This window comes from Eschscholzia californica, unplaced genomic scaffold (genome assembly GCF_041429995.1).
Source record: "Eschscholzia californica isolate CP2 unplaced genomic scaffold, dmEscCali1.0.p SCAF_3, whole genome shotgun sequence".
Classification (NCBI taxonomy): Eukaryota; Viridiplantae; Streptophyta; class Magnoliopsida; order Ranunculales; family Papaveraceae; genus Eschscholzia; species Eschscholzia californica.
In genome coordinates this window covers 33,348,584-33,373,950 of record NW_028238420.1, presented here as the reverse complement: position 1 = coordinate 33,373,950, position 25,367 = coordinate 33,348,584, and the positions used below count along the sequence as shown (strand labels likewise).

The 25,367-nt window shown below is 36.0% G+C and overlaps 1 protein-coding gene across 1 annotated transcript; it reads left to right on the top strand.

Annotated features, from left to right (window-relative positions):
* The first annotated feature begins 5,648 nt into the window (after window positions 1-5,648).
* EMB2753 (tetratricopeptide repeat (TPR)-containing protein) lies at window positions 5,649-20,449 on the top strand. The gene is made up of 26 exons (XM_086666875.1): window positions 5,649-5,867; window positions 6,795-6,873; window positions 7,439-7,521; window positions 7,615-7,764; window positions 9,408-9,523; window positions 9,838-9,943; window positions 10,329-10,400; window positions 10,494-10,609; window positions 11,606-11,738; window positions 12,600-12,677; window positions 12,786-12,839; window positions 12,948-13,018; window positions 13,912-13,966; window positions 14,062-14,157; window positions 14,514-14,642; window positions 14,726-14,808; window positions 14,909-15,139; window positions 17,208-17,340; window positions 17,416-17,529; window positions 17,654-17,785; window positions 18,341-18,397; window positions 18,546-18,643; window positions 18,743-18,801; window positions 18,885-18,978; window positions 19,121-19,221; window positions 19,727-20,449. Exons 1-26 carry the CDS (start codon window positions 5,817-5,819, stop codon window positions 19,918-19,920), a joined length of 2,685 nt encoding a protein of 894 aa, XP_086523001.1. The 5' UTR covers window positions 5,649-5,816; the 3' UTR covers window positions 19,921-20,449.
* Window positions 20,450-25,367: the final 4,918 nt, after the last annotated feature.

The window sequence follows — 25,367 nt, the reverse complement described above, 5'->3', positions numbered from 1 at the left end:
GTGATTTGAATACATCCTATAAATCTCATGAAATTCATATGGCGAAGCATCCAATTTTTGTTAGATGTGAATGAATTCTTTATTAGTGACTAACTTTCTTCGACCATTAGGTTTTCTAGTGACTGACTTTCTTTAATAGTTTTATTTTTACTATTAATTACTGTTACATGTTCATCATCTTGGAAACTATCTTCTTTATCCATCTCAAAATCCTAATAAATGAACATATACCTGAAATACGTAAGAAAAAAAATATACTGAACACTTATTAAGTTTTAATAAGTTCAACATGAAAAATATAACATACAAAGTCTCATTATAAATGTGATGTAAATGCAGTAGCATAACATTTAAAAGGTTTCAAGCACAAACTAAACCAACTAAAATAAGTTTTAAACCCTAAACTCTAATTTCTCATTTATCAACTCAAATAGTTTCTAATTTTTTCGCTCATCTATATTCATCATGACAAACATCATTTTTTTGCTATGAGAGTCTATATTAGTTTTGCTTCTTCCATTTTTATTGAGTAGTCCATACTAGGAATATCATAAAGTGCTTTACACCATTTGATTGCATTCTTTGTAGTCTGAACTAGTTCTTCAAGACTCAAAGCCAACTCTTTCACCAACAACGTTATTATGTGTCCTTGTTCGTCTGCATTAGACAAATATGTGATGTACAAGTATTGTCATTTGTAGTTAAGAGGGTCGTTAGGTTCGTCATAGTTGGTCTACCTGGGAAAATGGTCGTCAACATCAAAATCGTGCACATCAATTCTTTATAAACCTTTTATTGATGCTTCACATGCATTATCTCTAACAACATAAGACCCTTCAAAAATCAGGCACCAGTCGTCGTATTCTGGATATTCCATTATGATAATCCTTCGCGTTAGGGTGTTTCTACAATAAACTATTTGAATCAATATTTAAATAGTAATATCTTTTTTATCCATGAAAGTAAATTTGTTGTTTAATTACCAAATAATCATCCCAAACTTCTTGTGGAGCAGTGATCTTATCAGTACTTGCATCTCAACCAAACCTAGAGCATGAAGTCATTAAGCCTATAACTTGTTTATACTTGCTTTCCATATCTTAATTTCACTACTTACATGTTCTGATATTTTATTCTCGTTGCATTTTTTATTTAGAGTTGGAATAACATCTTGCCTCATAGTAATTCTTTGACCTTACCGTTATTCAAGGCTTCAACAACAAGTTGAAGTAACAACTCATTTTTCCATTGTTGTTCATTTCAGTTGTAGTCTATAATCTAATCAAAACAAATTGAAAGTGCACAAAATGTACATCCACATTGATCATGGAAGCATAAAAATATTCTCATACTAAGCACTAAAGATCATAGAAATACCTACAATGAACTACAATGTCAAAAAGAAAATAGACATATAGTAGTAATATATAAATGACAGAAACATAAACAAGTAGAAGAACCTTTTCTATGGGTTAATTCCGTTTTGACTCCCAATTTGTGACCAACTCATCGTTTGACCCCCATAAGTGTCTGACAGTTCGATTTGGCCCCATGAGCACTTTTTGGCCCCCATAAGTGTGATGAACCATTTCATTCAACAATCGAATGCCCTTGGATTTACAGTCCATGCAAAAGCCCCAAATGCATTGGCATCCGACGTCTTCATGTTGTTAAGACTAGAGAAGGTAGGCTTTGAAAATATCTTTCTTGGCAATTTCATATATGTTTTGGTTTCGAGTGACTTGACGAAGCCAAGGATGAAGAAAAAGATGAACAAAAATTCATCCACAACAAAGATTGAAAAGTCTTGGTTCTTACATCAAAGATGCATCATGTTTTTACTTTGGTCTTCAAGATCACTAGGCGAAATATTGTCCATGGGTAGACACCCCTTGCCTAAGATCAAATTGCAGAGGTAGGAGGAAGATCCGAACATCGCTAACATATCAGAATTATGAAAAGAATTTTTCTTGTGTTGTTTGCAACAGGTGCGATTGGGTTAATAAGACTAAAGCGACCAAAGGAAAGATGTTTACTATCCAAGTTCCGTATGATCAAATGTGTAAAGAGTTTAAGGATTTACTTTGAGATCGGGGCAAATGTGAATGGCGACCAAAACAGAATAGGGGGCTAAATGTAAATGTAATCCAAGTTATTATGTATCTGTTTTATCGCCTTTTAAATTTTAATCTATTTCTCTATCTATTTGTACTTATTTCAATGTTTTCAAAAGATTCATTTTTAAGACCATGTGTCCAAGAAAATCACATCCACAAAACACAAACATTGTCTGCAATAAAACACATAAAATTGCCTTGACCCATCAACAAAACACGTAAAAAAACCAAACAAAAAGTATTATCTTAAAACCAAGATACTACTCAGATCCCCTTGGGTTACTACTGGTCCCTGGCCTTTATCCCCTCCTTGCAACTCCACTGCTTGTCTATTGTTGCGGTACCTGCTGCTTAGTTTCATCTCGTACCCTTGTGCTACTCTGAGGCCCTCTTCCCCTTCGAGCACCATCTCGGCTTGCCTGAGACTGTTGTTGAGTTTGTTGTTGCTGTTGAGGTTGGTGTTAACTCACACCCCTTCTACTTGAAGATGCCTGCCCTGATGTGGGACCCATGGGTCCTCTGCAGGATTTTATTTTATGTCCATGACTCCCACAAGTGCTGCAGTAATAGCCAGGAACGTTACCACCTAACTTCTCTGAAGCATCTCTTCTCCTTTGAAATCTAGGTCTCCCTGCCGGCCTAGTCATTCTTGGGGGTTTGACAATATATCGAGGCTATAAGGATACACATTATCAATTGTTGTCCATCGTTGGAACCAATTTGAAATAAGAAAAAGTAATTTACCTCTCCCCTTGTTGTCTCATTTGGAGTAGGCATAATCCGATGTCCATACGTCGCTCTGTAAGCTTTGACCGTGTAGTAGTAGTTGCATTACCCACATAATAGGAATATAGGAACCAATTAGGAATTGGGGGCCAAAACAAAAAAGAGAGCCAAAACAGAAATGGAGGTCAAATCAGATGAGACTTACTTTATAAGATCTTCTCTTCTAGGCACTGGTACAACGAGAGTATGCACACAAGGTAATCCCGATATTTTCCACGCACAACAGGTGCAAGTTTGATTACCCAAATCCACTTTCCATCGAACTCCAGTCCTCATATTCACATTACAATAGTTCTCATCAGAGGGTTAGACATAGTAATGCCTGATCGACTTTTTGAGCTCTTCTAGGGAAGCTTTGACCTTTGACACTAACCCCTCACCCTTCTAATCTTTTGCCTGCATACATCTATTGTAGTATGTGGCCATGACCATTAAGCAGTACTTTTCAATCATGTTGCAGAGGCCTGTCTCTAAGCTTCAGAATCTTACTACTGAAACTCTCAGAAAAGTGTGTTGGTGATGAAAATGCACTTCGAATCAATATTGGAGTGTGACCTTGCCCATAAAGAAGGAGTTTTCGTCTCTCATCATTGTTTAGAACCCAGACTGACATACCGTAACACTGTCATCCATCTCTTAAAATCTGTAACTGAATAAGCCTTTGCTGCATTTTAGACAATTTCTTCAAGATGAAGACCAGGGTGGACCTGCTCGAAAATCTTGTACATGTGACGGAAACAATATCTGTGTCTTCCATTACCAAACATAGTATCAACAACATTAATAAGATCTTTCTGCCGGTCAGATGAGATAGTCAGTGGACGCTCGTACCGTTGCAATTATGGACCCACTGCCTGTAGAAAATGACAACCATGTCTCATTGCATTCGTTTCTACATATGTAGATAGCTATTGAAAATTTTCATTTGTAGCATTTACTCTCAAAACAGATAAACAAACACTTGCACGCTTTCCCTTCAAGAAACAACCATCAAGGCCCGAAATTGGTCGACAACCTTTCACAAAACCTTCAATAGATGCTCGAAAACAAACACACTTACCTGTAAAGAATTATGTCATATCATGTCTTGATGCTGTAGATTTGCTTCCTCTGTTTGATATCAGTATCTGTCTTGCCAACTCAGGTGCAAGTTTGTACCCTTCGTCAAAGTTTCCATTAATTCATTCTACCATTTTATTTCTGGCAACCCAAGCTTTCTTGTAATTGACATTCACACCATGGTGAGATTTTACCCAGACCTGTATGTTCTCTAGAGTTAGATTCTGGTTTGGAGCAAAAACACCCATCAATTTATGAGCAATCCAAGTGGAACTAACCATTGGATTTGTATCATCTTGATTTGCAGTACATGTATGCTCTAAGTTGCCTTTGCTGAGCTTGTAAGTGTGCTTATCACTTTGCAAAGCTACGTACACATTCCAGTCACACCCCGATGATTTGCATTTGAACTTCAGTCTTCTCTTCTCATTTCTTATTTGAGTATATGCAAACTGATTGTCAATTGCATTGTTTCTAAGTCCTACTCGAGCCTGCTCAATAGTAGGCCAAGTCTGACCAAGAACCAAGTCATTTCTTGTTTGACACCCATTTCCATTTTGACCCCTTTCTCCTCATCTGTATTGTACAAGTCTTCTTCTGCATAAAATGATCCGGACTCTACAAATCTTGGATCATAATGATCATTTCCTTTAACATCTTCACCATCACTATATTGTAAATCCCCTCCCTCATTTAACTCTTCCCCATTTGAATGATACCTTTCTTCAGGGTTTACATCACCCCCAAGTCCTGATGATCATTTTCTTCTACAATTGTTGAAGACCCCGTTTTCGATCGACCCTGTGAACTGTTTTCAGTTAACTTTGATCGTAAAGAACTAAATAAGGAATCACTTACTCTAACCATTTCTCCCAAAGTAGCCCTCTACTGATCACCATCAGATATCATGAATTCGTCCCAATTAAGTGATGCCCAGTCAAAAGCATTTCCAGTTTGACCCCCAGTTTGAGAGCCGTGTTCCACATCCATCTCATCATATCTAACCACGTTTGGTTTTCTTTCACTACCCTCGTCCACTACATTTTCTTACTCCATCTGGACACCCATTTGATCTTCTCTAACCAAATCCGCATCTCTTTCTGTACCCTCTTCCACTACATTTTCAGACTCCATCTGCACATCTATCTGATCATCTCTACCCATATCTCCATCTCTTACCGTACCCTCTTCCACTACATTTTCAAACACTATCTGGACACCCATTTGATCATCTCTAACCACATTTTCAGATTCCATCTCCTCATCACTTGAATCCAACACGAGCAAATCTATTTCCTTTTCAGCCCTTTCTACCTGTGGTTCATCCATGCCAAGAAGATCGATCACTGGACCATCTCTACTATAGGGCCATCTCATAACAACAACCTGTTTATGATACTCCACTGGTATACCAGTCCACCGACGATTTCGCCTCATCAAAGCCTTTGATTTTCTCCTTGACTCTCTTGGTGGTGGAGGGATTTTAGGTCAGTCTCTGTATATTGACCACGAAATTTCTCGACAGTAAAGGGTATTGCAGTCAAACAAATACGGGGGTGTATTCATAAGCTTCATAGAAAAAGTGACTCAACTCTAAATTACACGGATACCCCTTCTCCAATTTTTATCTCTCGAAGGCATCACTCTCTCTCTCTCTCTCTTTTAGTTATTACTTCTGCTGGTTGTAGGGTTGAAGCAGATAATAGAAGGAACCGCAGCGCCTTCCATCATCTTCTCTCTCTCTCTCTACTTTGCGGCAGCTCTTAACCTACGCATCTTTAGCTCTTAAACTCCGCACCTTCTTCCTCTCCATCTTTCCCCTCTCTCTCTATCATCACCAGAATCTCTGTAACGATGGGGGCCTCTCTTCCTCCTAAAGAAGCAAATCTCTTTAAGCTCATTGTCGTAAGCTTCCTCTCTATACCTTATTTATTCTATCAACTAGCATGACAATAGCTAATTTTTTGTCTTCAATCCATATAATTCGTCCATCAAAAACCCTAGGTTTTTGTTTTCAGTTCGTTAAAGTCTCCGATTTTTTTTTTTACTATATTTATTGATTTATTTATCTGATTTCAATTCATTTTGATTATTTGAAGTGTTAGTTTAGTAACCTATTTAGAAAAAAATGCCCTTTTTTTTACTAAAACTTTGAGTATCGTATTGATTTGTATTATGCCGTTTGATTTGGATTGTGCGATTAACTGTGAGAATCTGTGAATCGTCTCTCAGTGTTTAATTTGTGCTAGAGTTAACTCAATCTATTTATAGTACTGATTTGGTGATAGTATGATGTCTATTTATGGTCTATTAAAGTTAATAATTTTAAGCTAGTTTACATGCTATATTTGATAATCATGTGTATTCATTGATGAGCAAAGTGTAATTAGGTTTTTGTTCTTCCAAGTTTAAAACTTTATTTGAAATCCAGGCTCAAATGATTAACAGATTTTTATAGAGCAATTTGTTCTTGTTTAGGGATTACAAATCTAGGGGTCGCATCATGAATGTGTTACTCAGCTTGCATGCAAGCTGCATCTGATTCCAACCCCAAGCCTTGATTTTCCGTATTTCACAAATGTTTACTTAATCTCACCGTGTATTTAAAATATTACCCATATAAAATTTCGATTGTTGTTACTTTTACAAATAAACTGGACTCAGATACATTTAACATAATACCTAATGATTTCCTTTTGGCAGTATACACCTTTTACTGTCTATTTGTCTTTTGTGGTTGTTCTCCATGTAAAGTGCATCAACAGATGGACAATTTTTCATAAATTTTTTATTTACCTATTTTACCGTCTCACGTCTTTCTTTTGATGGCAGAAATCATATGAAACTAAACAATATAAAAAGGGTTTGAAGGCTGCAGATGCTATTTTGAAAAAGTTTCCAGACCATGGAGGTATGTTGAGCTTAAGCTAAACTTTTAATTCCAAATTAGTATTTGAATGTCGAGAAATTGAGAATATTAGCCTGTAATGACTGGATTTTAGATTGTGGTTATATATTGGTATAAAGAACTTCCACATACTAAAGTCAGTGAACAATGCTTCGAAACTGATGTTCTTTTGTTGTGATAAGGGAAATTGGGAGGTTTGGATGTCGCAACATGTAAACTATCTTCCTAATCCATGACGTTTCTTTTTCTGTTTTATTTTTCAGTTTTCTTCCTCCTTATTACCTTTCTTTTGATATATTGATTCGAAGTTTCATAGAGAAAAAAGGATAACGTCAAAAGTCTGGTATTTTTCTTATCGAATAGCAAAAGTCTGTAATAGTTATTGAGGGGGTATCTGCACTCTGTTCTAAACCAATGTAACAACTAGAACATTATATTCTGCTAATAGTTCTGTTCTGTAATATACAACAGTTGTTGTCTTCTTTTTGTATCATTTTTAATACAGACTTGTATCGATTTACTACTTTGGGATTTTCGCTCTAAAATTTTAAGCTCCTTTGCTTTATAGAAACCTTATCAATGAAGGGATTAACGTTGAATTGCATGGACCGCAAATCAGAAGCATATGAGCTTGTTCGACGTGGCTTAAAGGTTGTAATATTCTTTTAGTGATGCGGTAGATTATCTTTTCTTGTTGACGAAACTTCTTGTACTTTGCTCCCTAACAGTTTCGATATATTGCAGAATGACCTCAAAAGTCATGTTTGCTGGCATGTATATGGTCTACTATATCGATCTGACCGGGAATACAGGGAGGCGATCAAATGTTATAGAAATGCTTTGAGGATAGATCCCGATAATATTGAAATACTTCGGGACCTGTCTCTCCTGCAGGTTGACATCTGTTCTGTTGCTTAAAGATTTCCCTTTAAGCAGTTCTTGTTTCTTTACTCTTCGTTACCTCTACTATGCGAATGTGTAATTACTTTTGTTTCAAAACAGGTCATACATTTTAATGTTTGATATACGTTGAGGCTTCCACTATCCTAGTTTAAGATATCACTACTATTGTTATAACTGGTATAATTAGTCTGAGTCTGCCCTATTATCATGACTAACCAAATTGGTCTATTTCAAAACTGAGAAGTCAAATCCGTGCATTAAGTAAAAAGAGTATAAGATTGCTCATTTGGTGGCACTGTCACCTTCCCTAATCAATATTGACCTTATGCAAGACTATAATGGAGTAGACTGGTTCCGTGTAGGAACCAAATGTATGTTTAGAATGATAGGTGCTGAATTGAGGAAATTGAAAAAAGTCATGTATGACTTCATTGACTTGTTTTTTGGTAATTCTTCTTGGCCATTGGTTTTCATAGACCATGCATATTGCGGTAAGATTAAAGATAACTGCAATAGTTCACCTACTTCAATTTTTTCTCACCATCTATATTTCTACCACCTTGAATTGAATTGTATACCTCTTTTCTCTCTCAAACTCAATCATTTCCTTGTAAACACGTGAACTGTTGCAGCAAAGGACTTGAGAAACAAATAAAATTACCGTAGTAGTGATACGATATATGAGTTGCATCTGTTGTCATATAAAAATCATCCTCAGGTATTGGTCACTCCTAACAGAAAGAAAGAGGAATCTTGGTCAAAGTTCTCTTGTAAATGGCAGCTCCATCATTATTTTGCCTGTAATAACACTATTATATGCAAATTCAGTTGGTAAATGCCTGTTGGCCAAGGGCTAACAGATATACAATACAATGTTCTATTTATTCTGTTACAGCAAGTTACTTCCTGTAACATGATTGAACTAGGGGAACCTATTTTGTGCGTGACTTGTTGTCTAGTATTTCATGGCAAATGAGAAACAAGGTTTAGTTCTTTATTCAATATTAATTCACAAAAACAAGAAATAAGGTTGTTGTGTATTAGTTTCAACAGAAAGGAAAAATGTTTATTTATCTATATATTATCGATGTTGCCTAGGATTTACTGTTGGGGCAAGTTTAGCTCCATCTTTTGTCAGCTTTGAAAGAGAAGAGGACCTTTATTTGGTAATATCAGTCAGACATGTAATTTTGATAGCATCTTAATCATTACAGAAAGAGTAAACCTCTCTTAGTCTTGTCAGATTGGAAATTACTATTCCGATAAGAAATATTGCAGTACAGCATTGGTAAAAGTCCGTCCACTCTCTTTCAAACACCAAGTTGTGCGCACTCATCTCATTTTCTTTTCTGGAAGTCAAAATGGGATGAATATAATCTTTGGAGTCTGACAATGTTCCCAATATCCTGTCACACATTAATGAACACTTCAAACTAGTCGCATTACAAGGTTAAGAGTAAAATGCATGCATGAGAGGTCAAGAACATACTTAATTGGTATTATCTGCTTTAGTTGGATAGATCACTGATATTGTAGCAAATTCTCTTGTATGTGAGTTTAGCTTAGTATTTATATGTTGATTCAGTTTGCGTTCTCATTCCCTGTTGCTAATGAATCTATCATTGTTATTATAGGCACAAATGCGAGACTTGTCGGGTTTTGTTGAGACTAGACAGCAACTCCTAAGCCTGAAGCCGAATCATCGCATGAACTGGATTGGTTTTGCCGTTTCCCATCACTTAAACTCTAAGTATGCATTTATTTTAGCTACAACTTAATTTTTATCCGGGTTTGCCTTGTTGTACTTCTAAAGTACATCTCCCAATGATGCAAATGAACATTCATCCAGCTTCAAATGTTAACTTTGCATGACATTGATATTTTAGTTTCTTAAATTATAGGTAGTAGTTATCTTTTTAAAAGTTGTTAGCTAGTGCTTGTTCTATTATTTTGTTGATAATAACTTTCAGATCTCGCCATCTTTATAAATCACGCTGCTCTATTTAACAGAAATTCATCTATCATTGTAATTCAATTGGTGTTGCTTTTCAAATTTGTCCATAGTGGTTCAAAAGCAGTCGAGATCTTGGAAGCCTATGAAGGAACACTAGAAGAAGATTATCCTCCAGAAAATGAACGTTGTGAACATGGAGAAATGCTTCTATACAAGGTACAATCTTAAATCTACAATGCACATGCTAGAAATCTGTTTTATGTTTCACATGCTTGTCAAGTTGGGTTTTCTTTGTGTTTACTGGATGCAGCTTATAACTGATGGGCTAAAAAATAACATATTCTAATTTATTGCAACTCAGAAGCAATACAGTTTAATTTTTTTACTGTGATATTGTCAAATTGTTGCACGCCCTGAGATATTTGCAGTTCACATCATTAATATTTGCTCATTTGTTGCTCAAGTACCTCTACTTCTCCCAGTTACATTTGCACTGTCTGTTGATGTGCAGTTGTTCTTTTCTTGTTTAAGTATAAGATATGAAAAAGGTCACTTGTAGTTCCGATAGTTGATGGATATCTGCATCTGTCTTTCTTTACAGGTCTCTATATTAGAGGAATGTGGGCTTCTTGAAAGAGCGCTCGAGGAACTAAACAAGAATGAATCGAAGATTGTGAGTTCATATTATGTTGCTAGGTAATTTAGGCATGCATATAACTTTCAAGAACTGAACAAGTCGTCCTCTTTCCCGTTGTCATTGCTGCAGGTTGATAAGTTAGCTTACAAGGAACAGCAGGTTACTCTGCTTGTGAAGCTTAATCGCCTAGATGAAGGAGAGAAAATATATAGAGTTTTGCTCTCCATGAATCCAGATAATTACAGGTGAACACTTGAATTCTTCTGTTAAGAAGTTACTAGTACGGTAGGTATTCAGTTATATTTATTTTTATGGTGTACTTTTATAAATTGGTAAAGAAGAGGATGGTATTTAAATATTCAGTTTCTAGTTTATTTATGTCGATATCTTGCCTTGTGAATTTGTCTAATGTGATACTTATTTCGTATGTCTGGGAAGGGGTTGTCTGTCTCTTGTTTGTGTAATGCCCCTCTTAAGTATTCTAGCTGAAAACACCAAGTTATATCAAGTCGGAGAAACTTTTATGTAAATTAATGTTCATATTCTCTCTTGTTCGAAAGAAAAAGAAATACAACTGATGAAACGGAAGAGTGCACATAGAAAAAAGAAAGAAACTTACAAGTTACAGCAACGTGTAGCTGTTAAAATTATTACTAAAATGAGACTAAGCTTATACAATTTTTCTGTTATTCAGAAAATTAGAAGATGACTATCTAGGCTTATTCAACTCAATTACAGTTGTACATTTTCACTGTTACTACTAGAAACATAAAGGAGCAGTACGAATATCTGTAGGCCTAGAATGAACAGTGACTCAGCAGATTCCACTCTTCTTTCATATCCAATATCACGAGCTTCTAGTTGTCTTCCTTGTAGATGCACACATAGTCGGCTGACATAACATGCCTTACAAAATTACAAGCCTTCTTTCAATCTTTTGACTTCCAAAGCTTCACAAATCCTTGGTTGAGGTGAGTGGTTGACAAGTGGCTAGTCATAACTGATGTCGTAATTGACAATCCCTTTGAGTTGCATAAGGTTTTGAATAGAGCTTTGCTCTATGTACTTTAACTATTTGAAAATAGGTCTTGAATAAAAAATTGGTCCTGCACGGAGTTTTTTGCTTGGAATTCTTCTTTATATCTATGTACTTAAATAAGACTTCATATTATCTGGTCGAGGTCAAGCCTTGTCCATATCTCAAGCGAATAGGTTATTATCTGACTATTTCGTTGCTGCAGATATTATGCTGGACTACAAAAATGTGTAGGGCTTTATTCAGAAAATGGCAAGTATTCGGCTGATGAAATTGAACAGTTAGATGCCCTGTACAAATCACTTAGAGAGCAATATAGTTGGTCCTCTGCTGTTAAGGTAAATAATATTTCCGGAATAAATGCATGGAACAGGTTGTGATATTGCTCCACTTCAATGTTCACAGTTAAGGTGTTGCTTTGTTTTCTATTCCCTTTCATACTAGAAATGTCAACAAGGGGATTTGTATTACTCTTTATCCATTCATTTTGGTTAATTTGTTTATACAAAATCAAGTAAAGAACAGTCCCATAATTTTCATCTGTTCATCCACGAGGATTTCGGCCACAAATGGCAGGGGATCGGGTGAGAGTTGGGACCCTTCCATGTGCATGTTCTCAGTTGACACTTGGATTGAGTTTTTTGAGTAGTATAGTAGTAAGTGCTAATAATAGTGTGCCTGGGAACTGCTTCTTGAGAAAAGATTTTAAGAGCATAATTACATAGATAAGCTGATTAAGTTCGGTCACGAGAACTGAAAGGGTTATTATTTCTACTAGAATAACTTCCCCTGTTGAGATGTTAGAAGAAGCTAGTCTGAGAAAGTATTGAGAATTGACTTACAAGTCAATCAGTAAAAATGTCACTGTGGCAATATACACGGTAGCAAAGATGAAGTGGTGATGGTGTCATTATGGTGGGATGAGAATGAGATAACTAAGGTGAAGGGGTGGGGTGAACGATTGTCTGGTGGGGTTCTTTATTTTGCAGAAGCACCTTTAATATTAAATTATCTTACCCACAAAGCCCTTTTTTCTCTGAAAGTATTTTTTTCCCTATTTTGTTGAATTTCATGCTATTAATTTTCTTAGCCGAAAGATAGACATGCATTCTCCTGTTTATATCACTTACTCAACATACTCTTTTCGTTACTATTGCACTTCAAAGTGATTTGAGTGATTGTTGAATTTATCATTGCAGAGAATACCACTTGATTTTCTCGATGGTGAAAAATTCCGGGAAGCAGCAGATAACTATATTAGGCCTCTCTTAACCAAGGTACTTCTAATTGTCTACATCTTGGGTGGCTGAAGTCATCTGTTAGGCTGATTTTGCTAGCTTCGATTTTAGAAATTAAACAATTTCTTCTTCATGTTGTGCATATAGGGAGTCCCTTCACTGTTCTCTGACCTCTGTCCTTTGTATGGCCATCATGGGAAGGTTAGTAAAGTTACTTTAATGAAAATTTCTTCTACGATGTTAGCTGGTTAAAATACCGAACCAATTAGTGGACTGATTTCTTACTGTTGTATGGTGGTACTTGTACAGGCAGACATCATAGAGCAATTAATTCTTGAATTGGAAAGTTCAATCAAGACAAGTGGAGCGTACCCAGGGAGGTAATTGTATTATAAGTTTCTCTGTGTACAATAATGTATTATAAATTGTAAGTTTCTTCGGTGCCAAGATTTGCGGTGTGCTGCACAATGTCTTAAACGTACTGCAGATTAACTGAGCTGAAATTCATTACTTAAAGAACCATGCTTCTGATAGCAACTTCTTTTTTCTTTTCGTTTATTACTTTCTGTTTTAAGCCAATGTAATGAGTCAGGCTCTTATGTTCCGTCATACTCTACCTGTTTGATTTGTTTTTGGTTTGTCATCTTTTTTTTTTTTGAAACTTTGAATTAATATTTAAAAAGGGAAAAGGATGTACAAGTGGGTTAAAAAGAATAATTGAAATATGTTGCATCGTCAACTCCTCCCATTTAAACATAAAATCACAATATGACTTATCCTTCGCCGAAGGAGTCAGCCTACTCTGATGGTACAGGAGAGCTAGAATGTCTTCCACCTCGAGGAAGCTGTTGGTGTTAGAATGCTTGAGGATTTTGCCATTTCTTTCCTTCCATAATGCCCGAATTATACATTCATATTTGTCATCTCTCAATTGTATATATTCACATTTTGAAATTAGTAGTGTGACCTCTTTTCTTAGACTGGTACAATGTTATTAGTGAAACACATGAGGTCGTTCAACAAATAAGCTACTAAAATCCTTTTTTAGTTAAAAAATAAGCTACTAAGATATCAGCAATTTTCACTTCACACATGTAGGTGTGAATGTGTGATTCTCTTGAGATAAGGTTTTCGAAAATAACTTTTTTGTGTTCTTTGTTATAAAAGGCAAAAATAGCAACAGTACTATAGTTGTGATTATTTAAGTAACTTTTTTCGCGAAAATTACCGGAGTATTCCTCTAATTATTGATAAAAGTGTTACTGATTTACAGGGCAGAGAAGGAACCTCCTTCAACACTTATGTGGACTTTGTTTCTATTGTCTCAGGTTGTCTTTTAGTTGTTTGATCCTGGCTCAATTTATTTCACATGATATACCTCTCTGTATTAATGATATTGATTAGAAAATCTGTGTTGATTCAGCATTATGACAAAAGAGGCCAATATGAGACTGCCCTTCAGAAAATCGACGAGGCAATTGAGCACACTCCAACTGTGATCGATTTGTATTTGGTCAAGGTTTGTTTTACCGTATTAAGATTCTTAAGGATATTGTGACAGCTAAAATTTTATTTTCTTATATATGTTCCAATCGTTGATATCTTTAATAATAAACTACTCTAATTGATGTCTCATGCCAAATCATTTTATATTGTTTCATATTGATCTCCAGCCGAACCCTATAGGTGGATTAATTGTCTAGGAATGACCAATCATTATTTTACGCACATAAGATTTTTACGAAATTGTGGTTGAGTAAAAAGACCTAGTTCTTCAATTATCCATCTTATATAAATCTGTATGTATGTGTACACATATGTATGTATGATTTTTTTTCCTTCTAACTATTAATATGGCATGTACTGTGATCACAGGGTAGGATAATGAAGCATGCAGGCGATCTGGCAGCTGCCGCTGCTTTGGCGGATGAAGCTAGGTGCATGGATCTCGCCGATCGTTTCATAAATAGTGAGTGTGTCAAACGCATGCTTCAGGCTGATCAGGTTTGTAAAATGAAAGTTTTACGTTTTTCTTTGGAGTTCTCCATTTTGCTATCTGTTTTTATATGGTCTGATATTTCCTGCAGGTAGGGTTGGCTGAAAAAACAGCTGTATTGTTCACCAAAGATGGGGATCAACACAATAACCTGCACGACATGCAGTGCATGTGGTAAGTCTTGTACTCTTGTTCTTCTCTTGGGTATATTATTTGATACAGAATGCTTGGTTAAGTTCTCCAACTAATTCTGTTGTATATATATTCTTTGAAGGTATGAACTTGCTTCTGGTGATAGTTACTTTAGACAAGGCGATCTTGGACGAGCTTTGAAAAAGTTTCTAGCTGTGGAGAAGCACTATGCCGATATGACTGAGGACCAATTTGACTTTCATTCTTATTGCTTAAGAAAAATGACTTTGCGTGCCTATCTCGAAATGCTGAGATTTCAAGACAGGCTGCATTCACATGCATACTTTCATAAGGCGGCTGCTGGAGCCATCAGGTGATTTTTTTTTCTGTTATTCAGGCAATCATCATGATATGTAAGTGCAAGTTTAGTAGCCAAATTCTTTAAACCCTCAATTTAAAGATCTCTTTGCATGTGGATATGATGTTTCTACACAATTGATTAAGCAAAGCTTGATCCTGGTGTTGAAATATCACATTTTACCGTTGCCTACTTGCGGCTTGAAGTGATACTGCTAATCCTATGTGAATAGCTAGCTATGATTACCATATTTTAACTTGTAAACCTGTAGGTAGTTTAGCACTGAGTAGGTAAATTAGTTTACAAAATGACATAAACTTATGGAGAAATTATTTCTAACTGGTCTTAATATCGGATTGATAAAGTCTCCGTTTGGATGTGGGCTATGGAAGGGGATATCGGCCAGAGAGAAACACTTCCTTAGTTTAACTAAGTGGGTTCTGGGAGATGGGGAGTACATTAGATTCTGGGAGGATGTCTGGTGCTCACATATTCCCCTCAAGGAGAGATACCCAGCTATCTACTTTATCTCAACATCTCAGCTGGACTCGGTTAAAAGTCATTACAACCGATCCTTAGGTTCATGGGATATTCGTACGAGAAGAAGTTTGAATGATTGGGAGATCCCAATCTATGCAGACCTACTGAGTTTCTGGAAAATCATGTGCCAATAGAGGATAAGGAGGATGTGAGGGTCTGGGCTAAGGATGAAGAGGATAAGCTCTCGGTTAGGAACTGTTATGCTAGGCTCAACCTCATCTCACCTCAGTTGATGGATACGTTTGATTTCAGATCCCTTTGGTCCAGCAGTATCCCTCCTAGGGTAAGCTTTATGGTCTGGGCAGCAGCTCTAGGCAAGTTGCCTACGGTGGATAATCTAAAAAGGAGAGGATGGACTATGCCTAATAGATGTGGAAGGTGCAATCAGGAGGAAGAATCAGTGTCCCACTTGTTCATTCATTGCCCGGAGGCGGATAATCTATGGCAGTTCTTCATTGGGTCGCTTGGAGTCAGCTGGTGTCTTCCCGGATCTCTCGTTCAGCTCTTAGCTCAGTGAAAGAAGATTCCTATGAAGAAATCAAAGCGTAACCTATGGGCTATGGTCCCACTAGCAGTCTGCTGGTGTATATGGAAGGCTAGGAATGAGGGCATCTTTAAGGACTCCACCCGTGCCTTCAAGGTGGGGGAGGAGGATGTATTGGGGGTTCTATTCCATTGGAGTAGGCCCCTGGGCTGGGCTAGGGCGTATTCGTATTTAGATTTCGTGTCAAATTGGGGGGGGGGGGGGGGGGGTGTTATAAGCATGTAATCTTGTAATCGTGCTAGCCCCCCTCCCTTGTACAGTCTTATTCTTTCTTTCCTTTTAAATTAATTCAAAAAAAAAAATTCACAAAGTAGACAGGAAGTCAACTCACCCTGGTAAATCAACTTAGAACTCAAAGAAGTTCAATGCATTTGCTTGTTTTAACAGGAAACTTGGTTTTGCAAAGAAGTCAATGTGTAGATTTGATTGTGCAGTTGTTTATACTTTATAGACAACTATAGATAAGAGTTGGTGTCTTGACTGTTCCGTGCAACTGCCTAATGGAAAATTATGTTGATAAGAGTGTGTTTTATTTTGTGTACATCTGGGTGCTGCAATCTGCATACAGATTTTGGGGTCCGGAATTTGCTTAGGATGTCAGATATGGTGAACCATTGAAAGTTAAAATCTAAATTCTTGGAAAAGAAAGCTATTGGAAAATAGAACCCACTACTACATACAACTTTTACCCATGATGAATAGCTTACCAACTAAATACAAGTCAAAGTCACCAAATGCTGCATGCAGCAATTTTAGGTAGGTGAAATAGTATTTCTTGATTGGACAAGATGTCTATGTAACTAATTAAATCAGGGAAGTTGTCTTAAGACTCAACTGATAAGGATCAAGAAGGAAAGACAACTATTTGTTATCCAGCGTTGTCGTAACCCATATTGAAAATTACACTGCAGTATCAAATTTGTAATTTGTTTGATATGCTTGTATTATCGTAAATTCCTACACGGATGCAGCTGTACTGAATGTGTTCTGTATGTCCAGATGCTACATAAAGTTGTATGATTCTCCTTCAAAGTCATCTAATGAAGAAGATGATGAAATGTCCAAATTGCCTCCTGCTCAGAAAAAGAAACTGAGACAAAAACAGAGGAAGGCTGAAGCTCGCGCTAAGAAGGTACATTCTAGTTTTCTCTTAAATTCTTTCCAGCCCTTCTATTCATTATCCTGTAACATGTTTTATTTTTTGTAGGAGGCTGAAGACAAAAATGAAGAGGAAGCAACAGCAACTGCAAACTCAAAATCTGGAAAACGCCAACCTGCGAAGCCAGTTGATCTAGATCCTCATGGGGTCAAGTTGTTGGAGGTGCTTCACTGATGTCTTTTGCATGTCTTCGAAGCTTCATGTCTTGTTTCCAAAGGAAGTAGACTTTTGGGCATTGAGATTTATAATATCCTCATTGGCTCATTGAGTTGCTTTTGTTGATCAGGTTGAAGACCCATTATTGGAAAGCACAAAGTACTTGAAGCTGCTCCAAAAGAGTTCACCAGATAAATTGGAGACACACTTGCTCTCTTTCGAAGTAAACATGAGAAGACAAAAAATTCTACTTGCCTTCCAGGTAGTTTATTTCATTATTGAGCTTAATACTTTCTAGACGAAAAGTTCTACTTGCCTTCCAGGTAGTTTATTTCATCATTGAACTTAATACTTTCTAGACAAAAAGTTCTACTTGCCTTCCGGGTAGTTTATTTCATTATTGAACTTAATACTTTCTAGACAAAAAGTTCTACTTGCCTTCCGGGTAGTTTATTTCATTATTGAACTTCATACTTTCTTATTGTCTTTGTTTTGTTGTTTGTATCTTAGAAGTCCAACAATGTTCCCTTGCTAGTTGCAAAGTAACAATTTCTAGCTGGTTCTATTGTGTCTGTTTGTAGTTGTCTTCTATCCTGTGATCTCGCAAATTACTGACACATACCATACATAATATACATTCATTTTGAGACAGTCAAGCTGCTTTTGTGTTGTTTAGGTATTTGATTCTTTAATGTTCTTACTCTTAGTCTTTACTAAATATATCTTGTAGCTGGTTCAGAGAAGAGACCAACATGTCTCCTATATAGACGTTTTTATATTTTTCAGTTGTCCTTAAGAACTATCGTTCTTTTTTCAGGCTCTGAAGCAGCTGCTTAGATTGGACGCGGATAGCCCCGATACTCATCGCTGTTTGGTAAGCTATTTCGACCTAATTTGATGTTTTGCCTCCTGCTTAAGTGAAATCTAGTAGCAAAAGAACTTCTCATTTTCCCAATGTCCTTGAGTCCTCAATAACATGCTTGATCCGCCGCTTGTTAATGCTATTACTTCATTGAAAACAGATAAGATTTTTCCACAAGGTGGATAGTATGTCTGCTCCAGCGACTGACTCGGAAAAACTTGTTTGGAGTGTATTAGAAGCTGAGCGTGCTACTTTGAGGTTTTATCCCTGAAGTTCTCTTTTCTATCATTCTATGTATTCTTATAATACACAATTTGGAAAACCCTACGAACTTTTCTCTCTTCTCTCTTCTGGCAGTCAATTAAATGGGAAATCCTTGATTGAAGCTAACCAATCTTTCTTGGAGAAGCACAGAGGTTTTCATCGACATCTTGCTACATTAAACAAGTAAACATCGTCAGATCTATTATACTGATTCTTTTTATTTGCTCTTGTGAAGATTCCTTGATGCATAGGACAGCCGCTGCAGAAATGTTACACGTTTTGGAGCCTAACAAGAAGCCTGAGCTCATCAAATTAATTGAAGAAACAACGTAACAATCTGTTCTTTTATTGTTATTGTTATTATTATTTTACAGAGCTTTAGTCATAAATCATTAATCCTGATTGATGGCAAGGGCAACCCTTATGGTTAAGCAAACATGAGGTTTAACTCAGGGTTCATGTATTGATCAGAAATGAAGCACCGGGATCTGTGAAGGAATGGAAGCTCAAGGATTGTATTGCGGTCCATAAACTTCTTGGAACAGTTCTTGGTGATACAGATGCAGCATCTAGTAAGTGCTGCTTGGTCATTTCTGCTGCTCCGTATTTTTCTTTGTTTTATTGGATGGTTTCAGATTAAGGGTGCATTTATCCCTTATAGCTGAGTCTGAGTTGTCTGAATCTGATTTGCTTGAGTCTGATCTGTGTTGCTCAAAGTCAGAACATTCACTTCAGGTGTATTTTAATAACTATGCCTGAACTCAGACTTAATTATTAACTATGCTCGAAGTCTGACTACGATGGACCCAAAATCAGCCTGAACCTATTTTGACAAGTCAGACGTCACATTAGAAACCCCAAAACAGAAAAACAAACATTTTAAAATCCGACTCGACCAATTCAGACTTAAGAAGTTAAGATTTGAATTGGACAAAGCACCACTGATGACCATTTCGTGTGTTTGCAATGAACTTAGAAGGACAACGGAGATTTATAATCATGTCGAGAGGTTTTCTCTGGAAATCAGAGTGCGACTGAATCACTTTTAACGAACATTTGATCTGATTTATCTTGTAGGGTGGAAAGTACGATGTGCTGAATACTTCCCGTTCTCATGTTACTTCGAAGGCATCCGCAGCTCAGCCATGTCCAAATCTACTGATGCAAATATTCCTGACATGCCTGAGAATGGAGGCTTGAATCATCAAAGCCCAAATTCTCAGTCTGTAAATGGAAAACTAGAGCCAAAATTCAAGGACCTTACCATCTAATCTATTTTAGTCTCTTCTTGTTCATCTAACCCTTCACCTTCACAAGAGAAGTATAGGAAATCATATAAAAAGGGACAAAAGATGGAAAAAGTAGAGAGCAACATCAGAAATGTACCAGAAGTAATTTAAAAAAGACAATGAAAGAAGACGAGAGGCAGTTCAAGTTTGAGATCAAATTCCTGAGGTTTTTGTCAGCATAGTACTTCCAAGTTAGCGATATACTTTTAGTTGTTTCTCAGTTCTTTATTTAATTTGGTTTTCATGGCATCAACCAGTTTCTGAAATGAACTCAGGTTTGAGATGTGTATAATTAGTTTATTTTCGGTTTGAGGAGTTGTTGATACCTATTATCCCTTCTCCTCTACCCACAATTTGAAGGTCAGTTCTTGATATCCTCAGGATATTTACTCATGAGAGAAGATGTTTGATCTGTTTTCTTGTACCGAATATCTTTGATCCTTGTTCTTGACCATTAGATTATTTATCAAGTTAAATGTAACAAGTCAGAAACACATGGAAATTTTTGGCATGATATTCTTGGGTTTAGTTTTGTGATCCATGATATTTTTATATATGCTTAGAGTGAGGAAGGGAAAAATGACGTACATGTATGCACTACTAGTCCAAAAAAACCTAACAAAATGGCTAGGTTTTTGTGAAGTATTGTGCCTCAGTTTTGACTTTGAGGTGATTTGTTGATTTCGCTAATGGTCTCCAATCAGTAAGGTGGTTGTTGAGAGCAAGGGTCTCTCTCGGCAATCTCCTTGCTCTCTCCCGTCTTTTTATTTTTATTTTTTTAGCAATGGATCTCTCCCGTTTCACTTAATCTGTAACTCAACGGAAGACCTGAGTTACTATTGATTGGTGTCTCAATAAAGTCTCTAGTTTCTTTACTGTGTCCGCTTAAACATAAATAATGCTCAAATTCTATACGACGCAAATGAGTTATTATCAGGTGATGGTTTCTTACCCTTTGTTGAAGATTGGATTGGTCGTTCCAGACACAAATATTTTTTTGCCCTGGCTCTTTCTTCTTTTTATTCAAACCTTAAGACTGATGGACATCCTCCTATCATGTAAAGGAACGAGTGTCTACTTTTTTTCCTTTATTTAATTATTTTTTATTTTTAGCATTTTTGGATTTCCTGTAACATTTTTCAGATTGAGTAGATTATCTCTTTTTTTTTTTGTTAAACTAGTAGATTATCTCTTATATGAAGCTGAAATTTTAATTGCAACAAAAAGATAAGATGGTTCTCAAATTTGAAACATTTTTTTTTTGCATATTTTTTATTGAGATAACTATTATAAATGCCAGGCCTAACAAAAGCCCTGAGATTTTTTTTTCGCGATTAGTTTTCGATTTGTTGTAGTCGGTTGTAGACTATTTGGGATATAATAGTCAATTTTAAACATGTACGTTGGATTGGGATTTGCAAATGGCTCGCTTGGTAGTAGTTTGCAATTGTCTGTAATAGGTTGCATCACGTTGAAGATATAATAGTTAATTTTCAAAATATGTAGGTTGGAAACAGGGCTTGTGGTTTGAAGTGTGTTTGCAATGGATATTATTTAGTGGCGGAATCAGGGCTAACATTTAAACTAAAAATCTCATTACTTGATCCTCTAACAAAGTTATAACTATTTCATATTTTTAAAAATAAACCACTTAGAATAGATATTACTATACATCATACATTTATATCTGTCCTCAGCGAGCTCTCCTTACTTGGAATTCTTCATAGTTGTTTTATTATCGATTTCTATACCATAATTACCGCCCTGTAACGGCCTTCTCTGTAACGGATCTCTTTATTTATTTGTCCCGTTAAGTACTATCGGCTATCGCTTACATTAGAATTTTCATGTTTCTCTTAAATTTTGACTCTTCTGTTTCTCTAGCTAAATCTCGTTCTCACTCTCTCACAACTTCAAGAAACCTATTTCAACCAGTACAACGGTAGCGTCGTAAAGTTAAGGTTATGGTACTCCGTGTGAGAAGTTATCAGTTGTTATGCCTAAGTACTGGCACAACTCTACCGGTACTTATGTATAACCACTGGTAGTATGCTACCGTTGGCACTGGTATGTGGTTACCCCTATCAGATTGGTAAGCATAGTTATAACTCAAATTTTCTTGTTCACTTCGAGAGAAGAAGATCCAAAGGGATATGTTAAGAGAGGAGAAAGATTTGTTAGAAAGATATAGAGATGTTTGTTATAGAGAAGAGAGATTGTGGTGGTCGTCTGTCAGTGCCAATTAAAACTGGGGAAAAGGTATGGGGTAGCATGTGTGCAACAACTATCCCTTATTCTTAGGTGTCGTTTGGCAACTAAAAGTAGAAGTACTTTTGCTTGTAGTGGAAGTTCTTTTACTTTAAAAAAATAAAAAAGTTTCAAAAATATATTTGACAAAAGTGTTACTTATAAGTAAAAAAAAGTCAAAAAGTTGGTTTGGTAACTTAATTTACTTTTGATAATTTTATTTTTCTTTCTCACAGAGATACTTGATTTTAATCGAATTTGTTTATGATTTCCACGATTACTCTCGTATACGAAGTAGTGGTGATATTGGTGGTGCGATGAAGGTATCGTTATCGGGTGTGGTAGTGGTTGAGGTTTGATGGTTGTAGTGATAGAGGTATGATGGCGGCAGCGGTGGTGGTTGTGGTGGAGGTATGGGTGGTGGTGGGGTATGATGGAGGCGATGGTGGTGGTGGAAGTATGGTGGTGGTGGAAGTACGGTGGTGGTGTTGGTGGAAATACGGTAGTGGTTGGGATACGGTGGTGGTGGATAAGGTACGTGAATGATAGTGACGGAGTTATGGTGGTGGTGGTGGTAAAGGTGGTGGATAAGACATGTAGGTGGTAATGATGGAGGTATGGTGGTGGTGGTGTTGAAGGTACCGTGGTGGTGAAGATATGGTGGTGGTGAAGATATGGTGGTGGTGAAGGTACCGTAGTTGTGGTGGAGCTACGAGGTGGTTGTTGTCGAGGTGTGGTGGTACAAAGGTGGTGGTTAAGGTGTGGCGGTGGTAATTGAAGTAGGGTGGTGGGGGAGGTGCAATGCTTGTTGTGGTGGTGGTGGGGGTAGAATGGTATGGTAGAAGTTTAGTTGTGGTAGTGGAGCGGAGATAGCAAAAACAAATATTTCGTCAAGTAAAATTCATGTATGTCTAAAAAAAAAATTACTTTACTTAAGTCAAAAGCTAAAAATTTTAACTTAAAAGAAAGTCAAATTTTTAACTTAAATGAAGTCGGTAATATTTGCGTACCAAATTAACTTTTTAACTTTTCTACTTAACTTATTTTAGTGTTGCCAAACGACACATTAATTTGTATTTGGGCTGCATATTTGGGTCGCAAATGGATTTGTTGTTGGGCTTGCACTTGGTTGCGAAAAAACTAGGGTGGGTGGGGGGGGGTAATGGATTGGGACTTTCGTGGAAATTTGAGTGTCCGCGAAAGTCCGAGGCATTCAAATCCGGGCATTTGAGAGTCTATGAAAGTCCGAGGCATTCAAATCCAAACATTTGAAAATCCTCGAAAGTCCGAGGCATTCAAATCCCGACATTTCAAAATCCTCGAAAGTACGAGGCATTCAAATCCCGACATTTGAGAGTCTATGAAAGTCTGAGGCATTCAATTATAGACAAAATGTCCTAGACTTTGGTAGACTTCATAGTTTGATGGATTTTGTGGAGGATTTGGGACAAATTTGGAGCCCAAAATGTCTTTAAAAAAACAAGAGACATTTAGAGTCCATCATGTGATTAAACAACAATAATAATATTAAAATAATAAATGACCACCAAATGTCCACAAATATCCACAGATGTTTACGAAAGTCGAAAAATATATTTTTGAAATGTTAGTATAAATATATTATTTCATATGATTAAACAATAATGATATTATTAAAATAATAAATGTCTACCAAATGTCCATCAATGTCCACAAATATTCACAGATGTTTACGAACGTCGAAAAATATATTTTTGAAATGTTAGTATAAATATATTATTCCATGTGATTAAACAATAATAATATTATTAAAATAATAAATGTCTACCAAATGTCCATCAATGCCCACAAATATTCACAGATGTCTACGAAAGTCGAAAAATATATTTTTGAAGTTAGTATAAATATATTATTCCATGTGATTAAACAATAATAATATTATTAAAATAATAAATGTCTACCAATTGCCCATCAATGTCCACAAATATTCACAAATGTTTACGAAAGTCGGAAAAAATTATTTTTGAAATGTTGTTGTAAATATATTATTTCATGTGATTAAACAATAATAATATTATTAAAATAATAAATGTCTACCAAATGTCCATCAATGTCCACAAATATTCACAGATGTCTATGAAAGTCGAAAAATATATTTTTGATTAGTACAAATATAATATGCATTACACATTTTGTCAATGGACTCAAGATCTTGAAATGTCCCCATAACATTTTGTCTATGAATCAAATGTCTTGAAATGTTATAAAGACATTTAGTCTACAAACTCAATGTCTTGAAAATGTCTATGAAGACATGTTGTCTATAATAAGTCATCTGAAATGTCTTGAAATATCTACTAGATATTTTGTCTATGAAAGTCTGTGAAAGTCCCAATCCACTACCCCCTAATATGCATTCATTTAGGATTAAATCTACCCCATCTTGTCCTTCTTTAACACACTCAACCAATTGAGCTACACTAATTTAGTAATTCTGAAAGACAATTAGAAACTAATAACAAAATTATTGAATAGTCTAAATGTTAACTTCTAATGTACCGGTGCGGTTTTATTTAGGGTTAAAAAAACATGTTAAAAGTTACACCCTTTTTCTTATTTTGTTTGGTTTTATATTTTTGTGTGGATTAAATTATTAATTTTTGGGTTCCTAGTCCAAAAATCTACACCTAAACACACATTTAGTCCACCCTAATATTAATATAGGATTTTAAGTCAAAATAATAATTATAATGGACATTTAGTCCAAAGTGACCGATCGATCTATTTAATCATGATACCCATTATAACTTTTTATTTAAGAAAATACCCACTTTTGAAACCAATCCTCAAAATTCTCTTTCTTTTTTTTTTCTCAGATTTTTTCGATTGATTTCAAACTTACTATCTGTTTCGCAATATACACGTTATTTAGTATGAATTACGAATATTTTTACAGGAAAACACATTTAGTATAGTTAAAGTATGTCTAGATGTCAAAGTTATAGTGTTTCTCTGTTTATTGTTTCTTGTTTTGTTTCGTAAATAAGGTGTTATTTATTGTTAAAGTTTCATACTTTATTTCATTTTTTTTATATATGTCATACATAACACATTATGTATCAACAATGTTTCTTCCAAACAGGAAAATGACTAAAATCCTATTTTCTTGGAAGACTAGGGTATATCCCGTGCCCTATGGCACG

What these genes read in the sequence shown, in the direction of transcription:
- EMB2753 (XM_086666875.1), top strand. Translation starts at nt 5,817, where the DNA reads ATGGGGGCCTCTCTTCCTCCTAAAGAAGCAAATCTCTTTAAGCTCATT. An exon ending in AAATTCTACTTGCCTTCCAG is followed by an intron (nt 17,786 to 18,340) that starts GTAGTTTATTTC and finishes TTCTTTTTTCAG; the next exon opens with GCTCTGAAGCAGCTGCTTAG. An exon ending in GCTGAGCGTGCTACTTTGAG is followed by an intron (nt 18,644 to 18,742) that starts GTTTTATCCCTG and finishes CTCTTCTGGCAG; the next exon opens with TCAATTAAATGGGAAATCCT.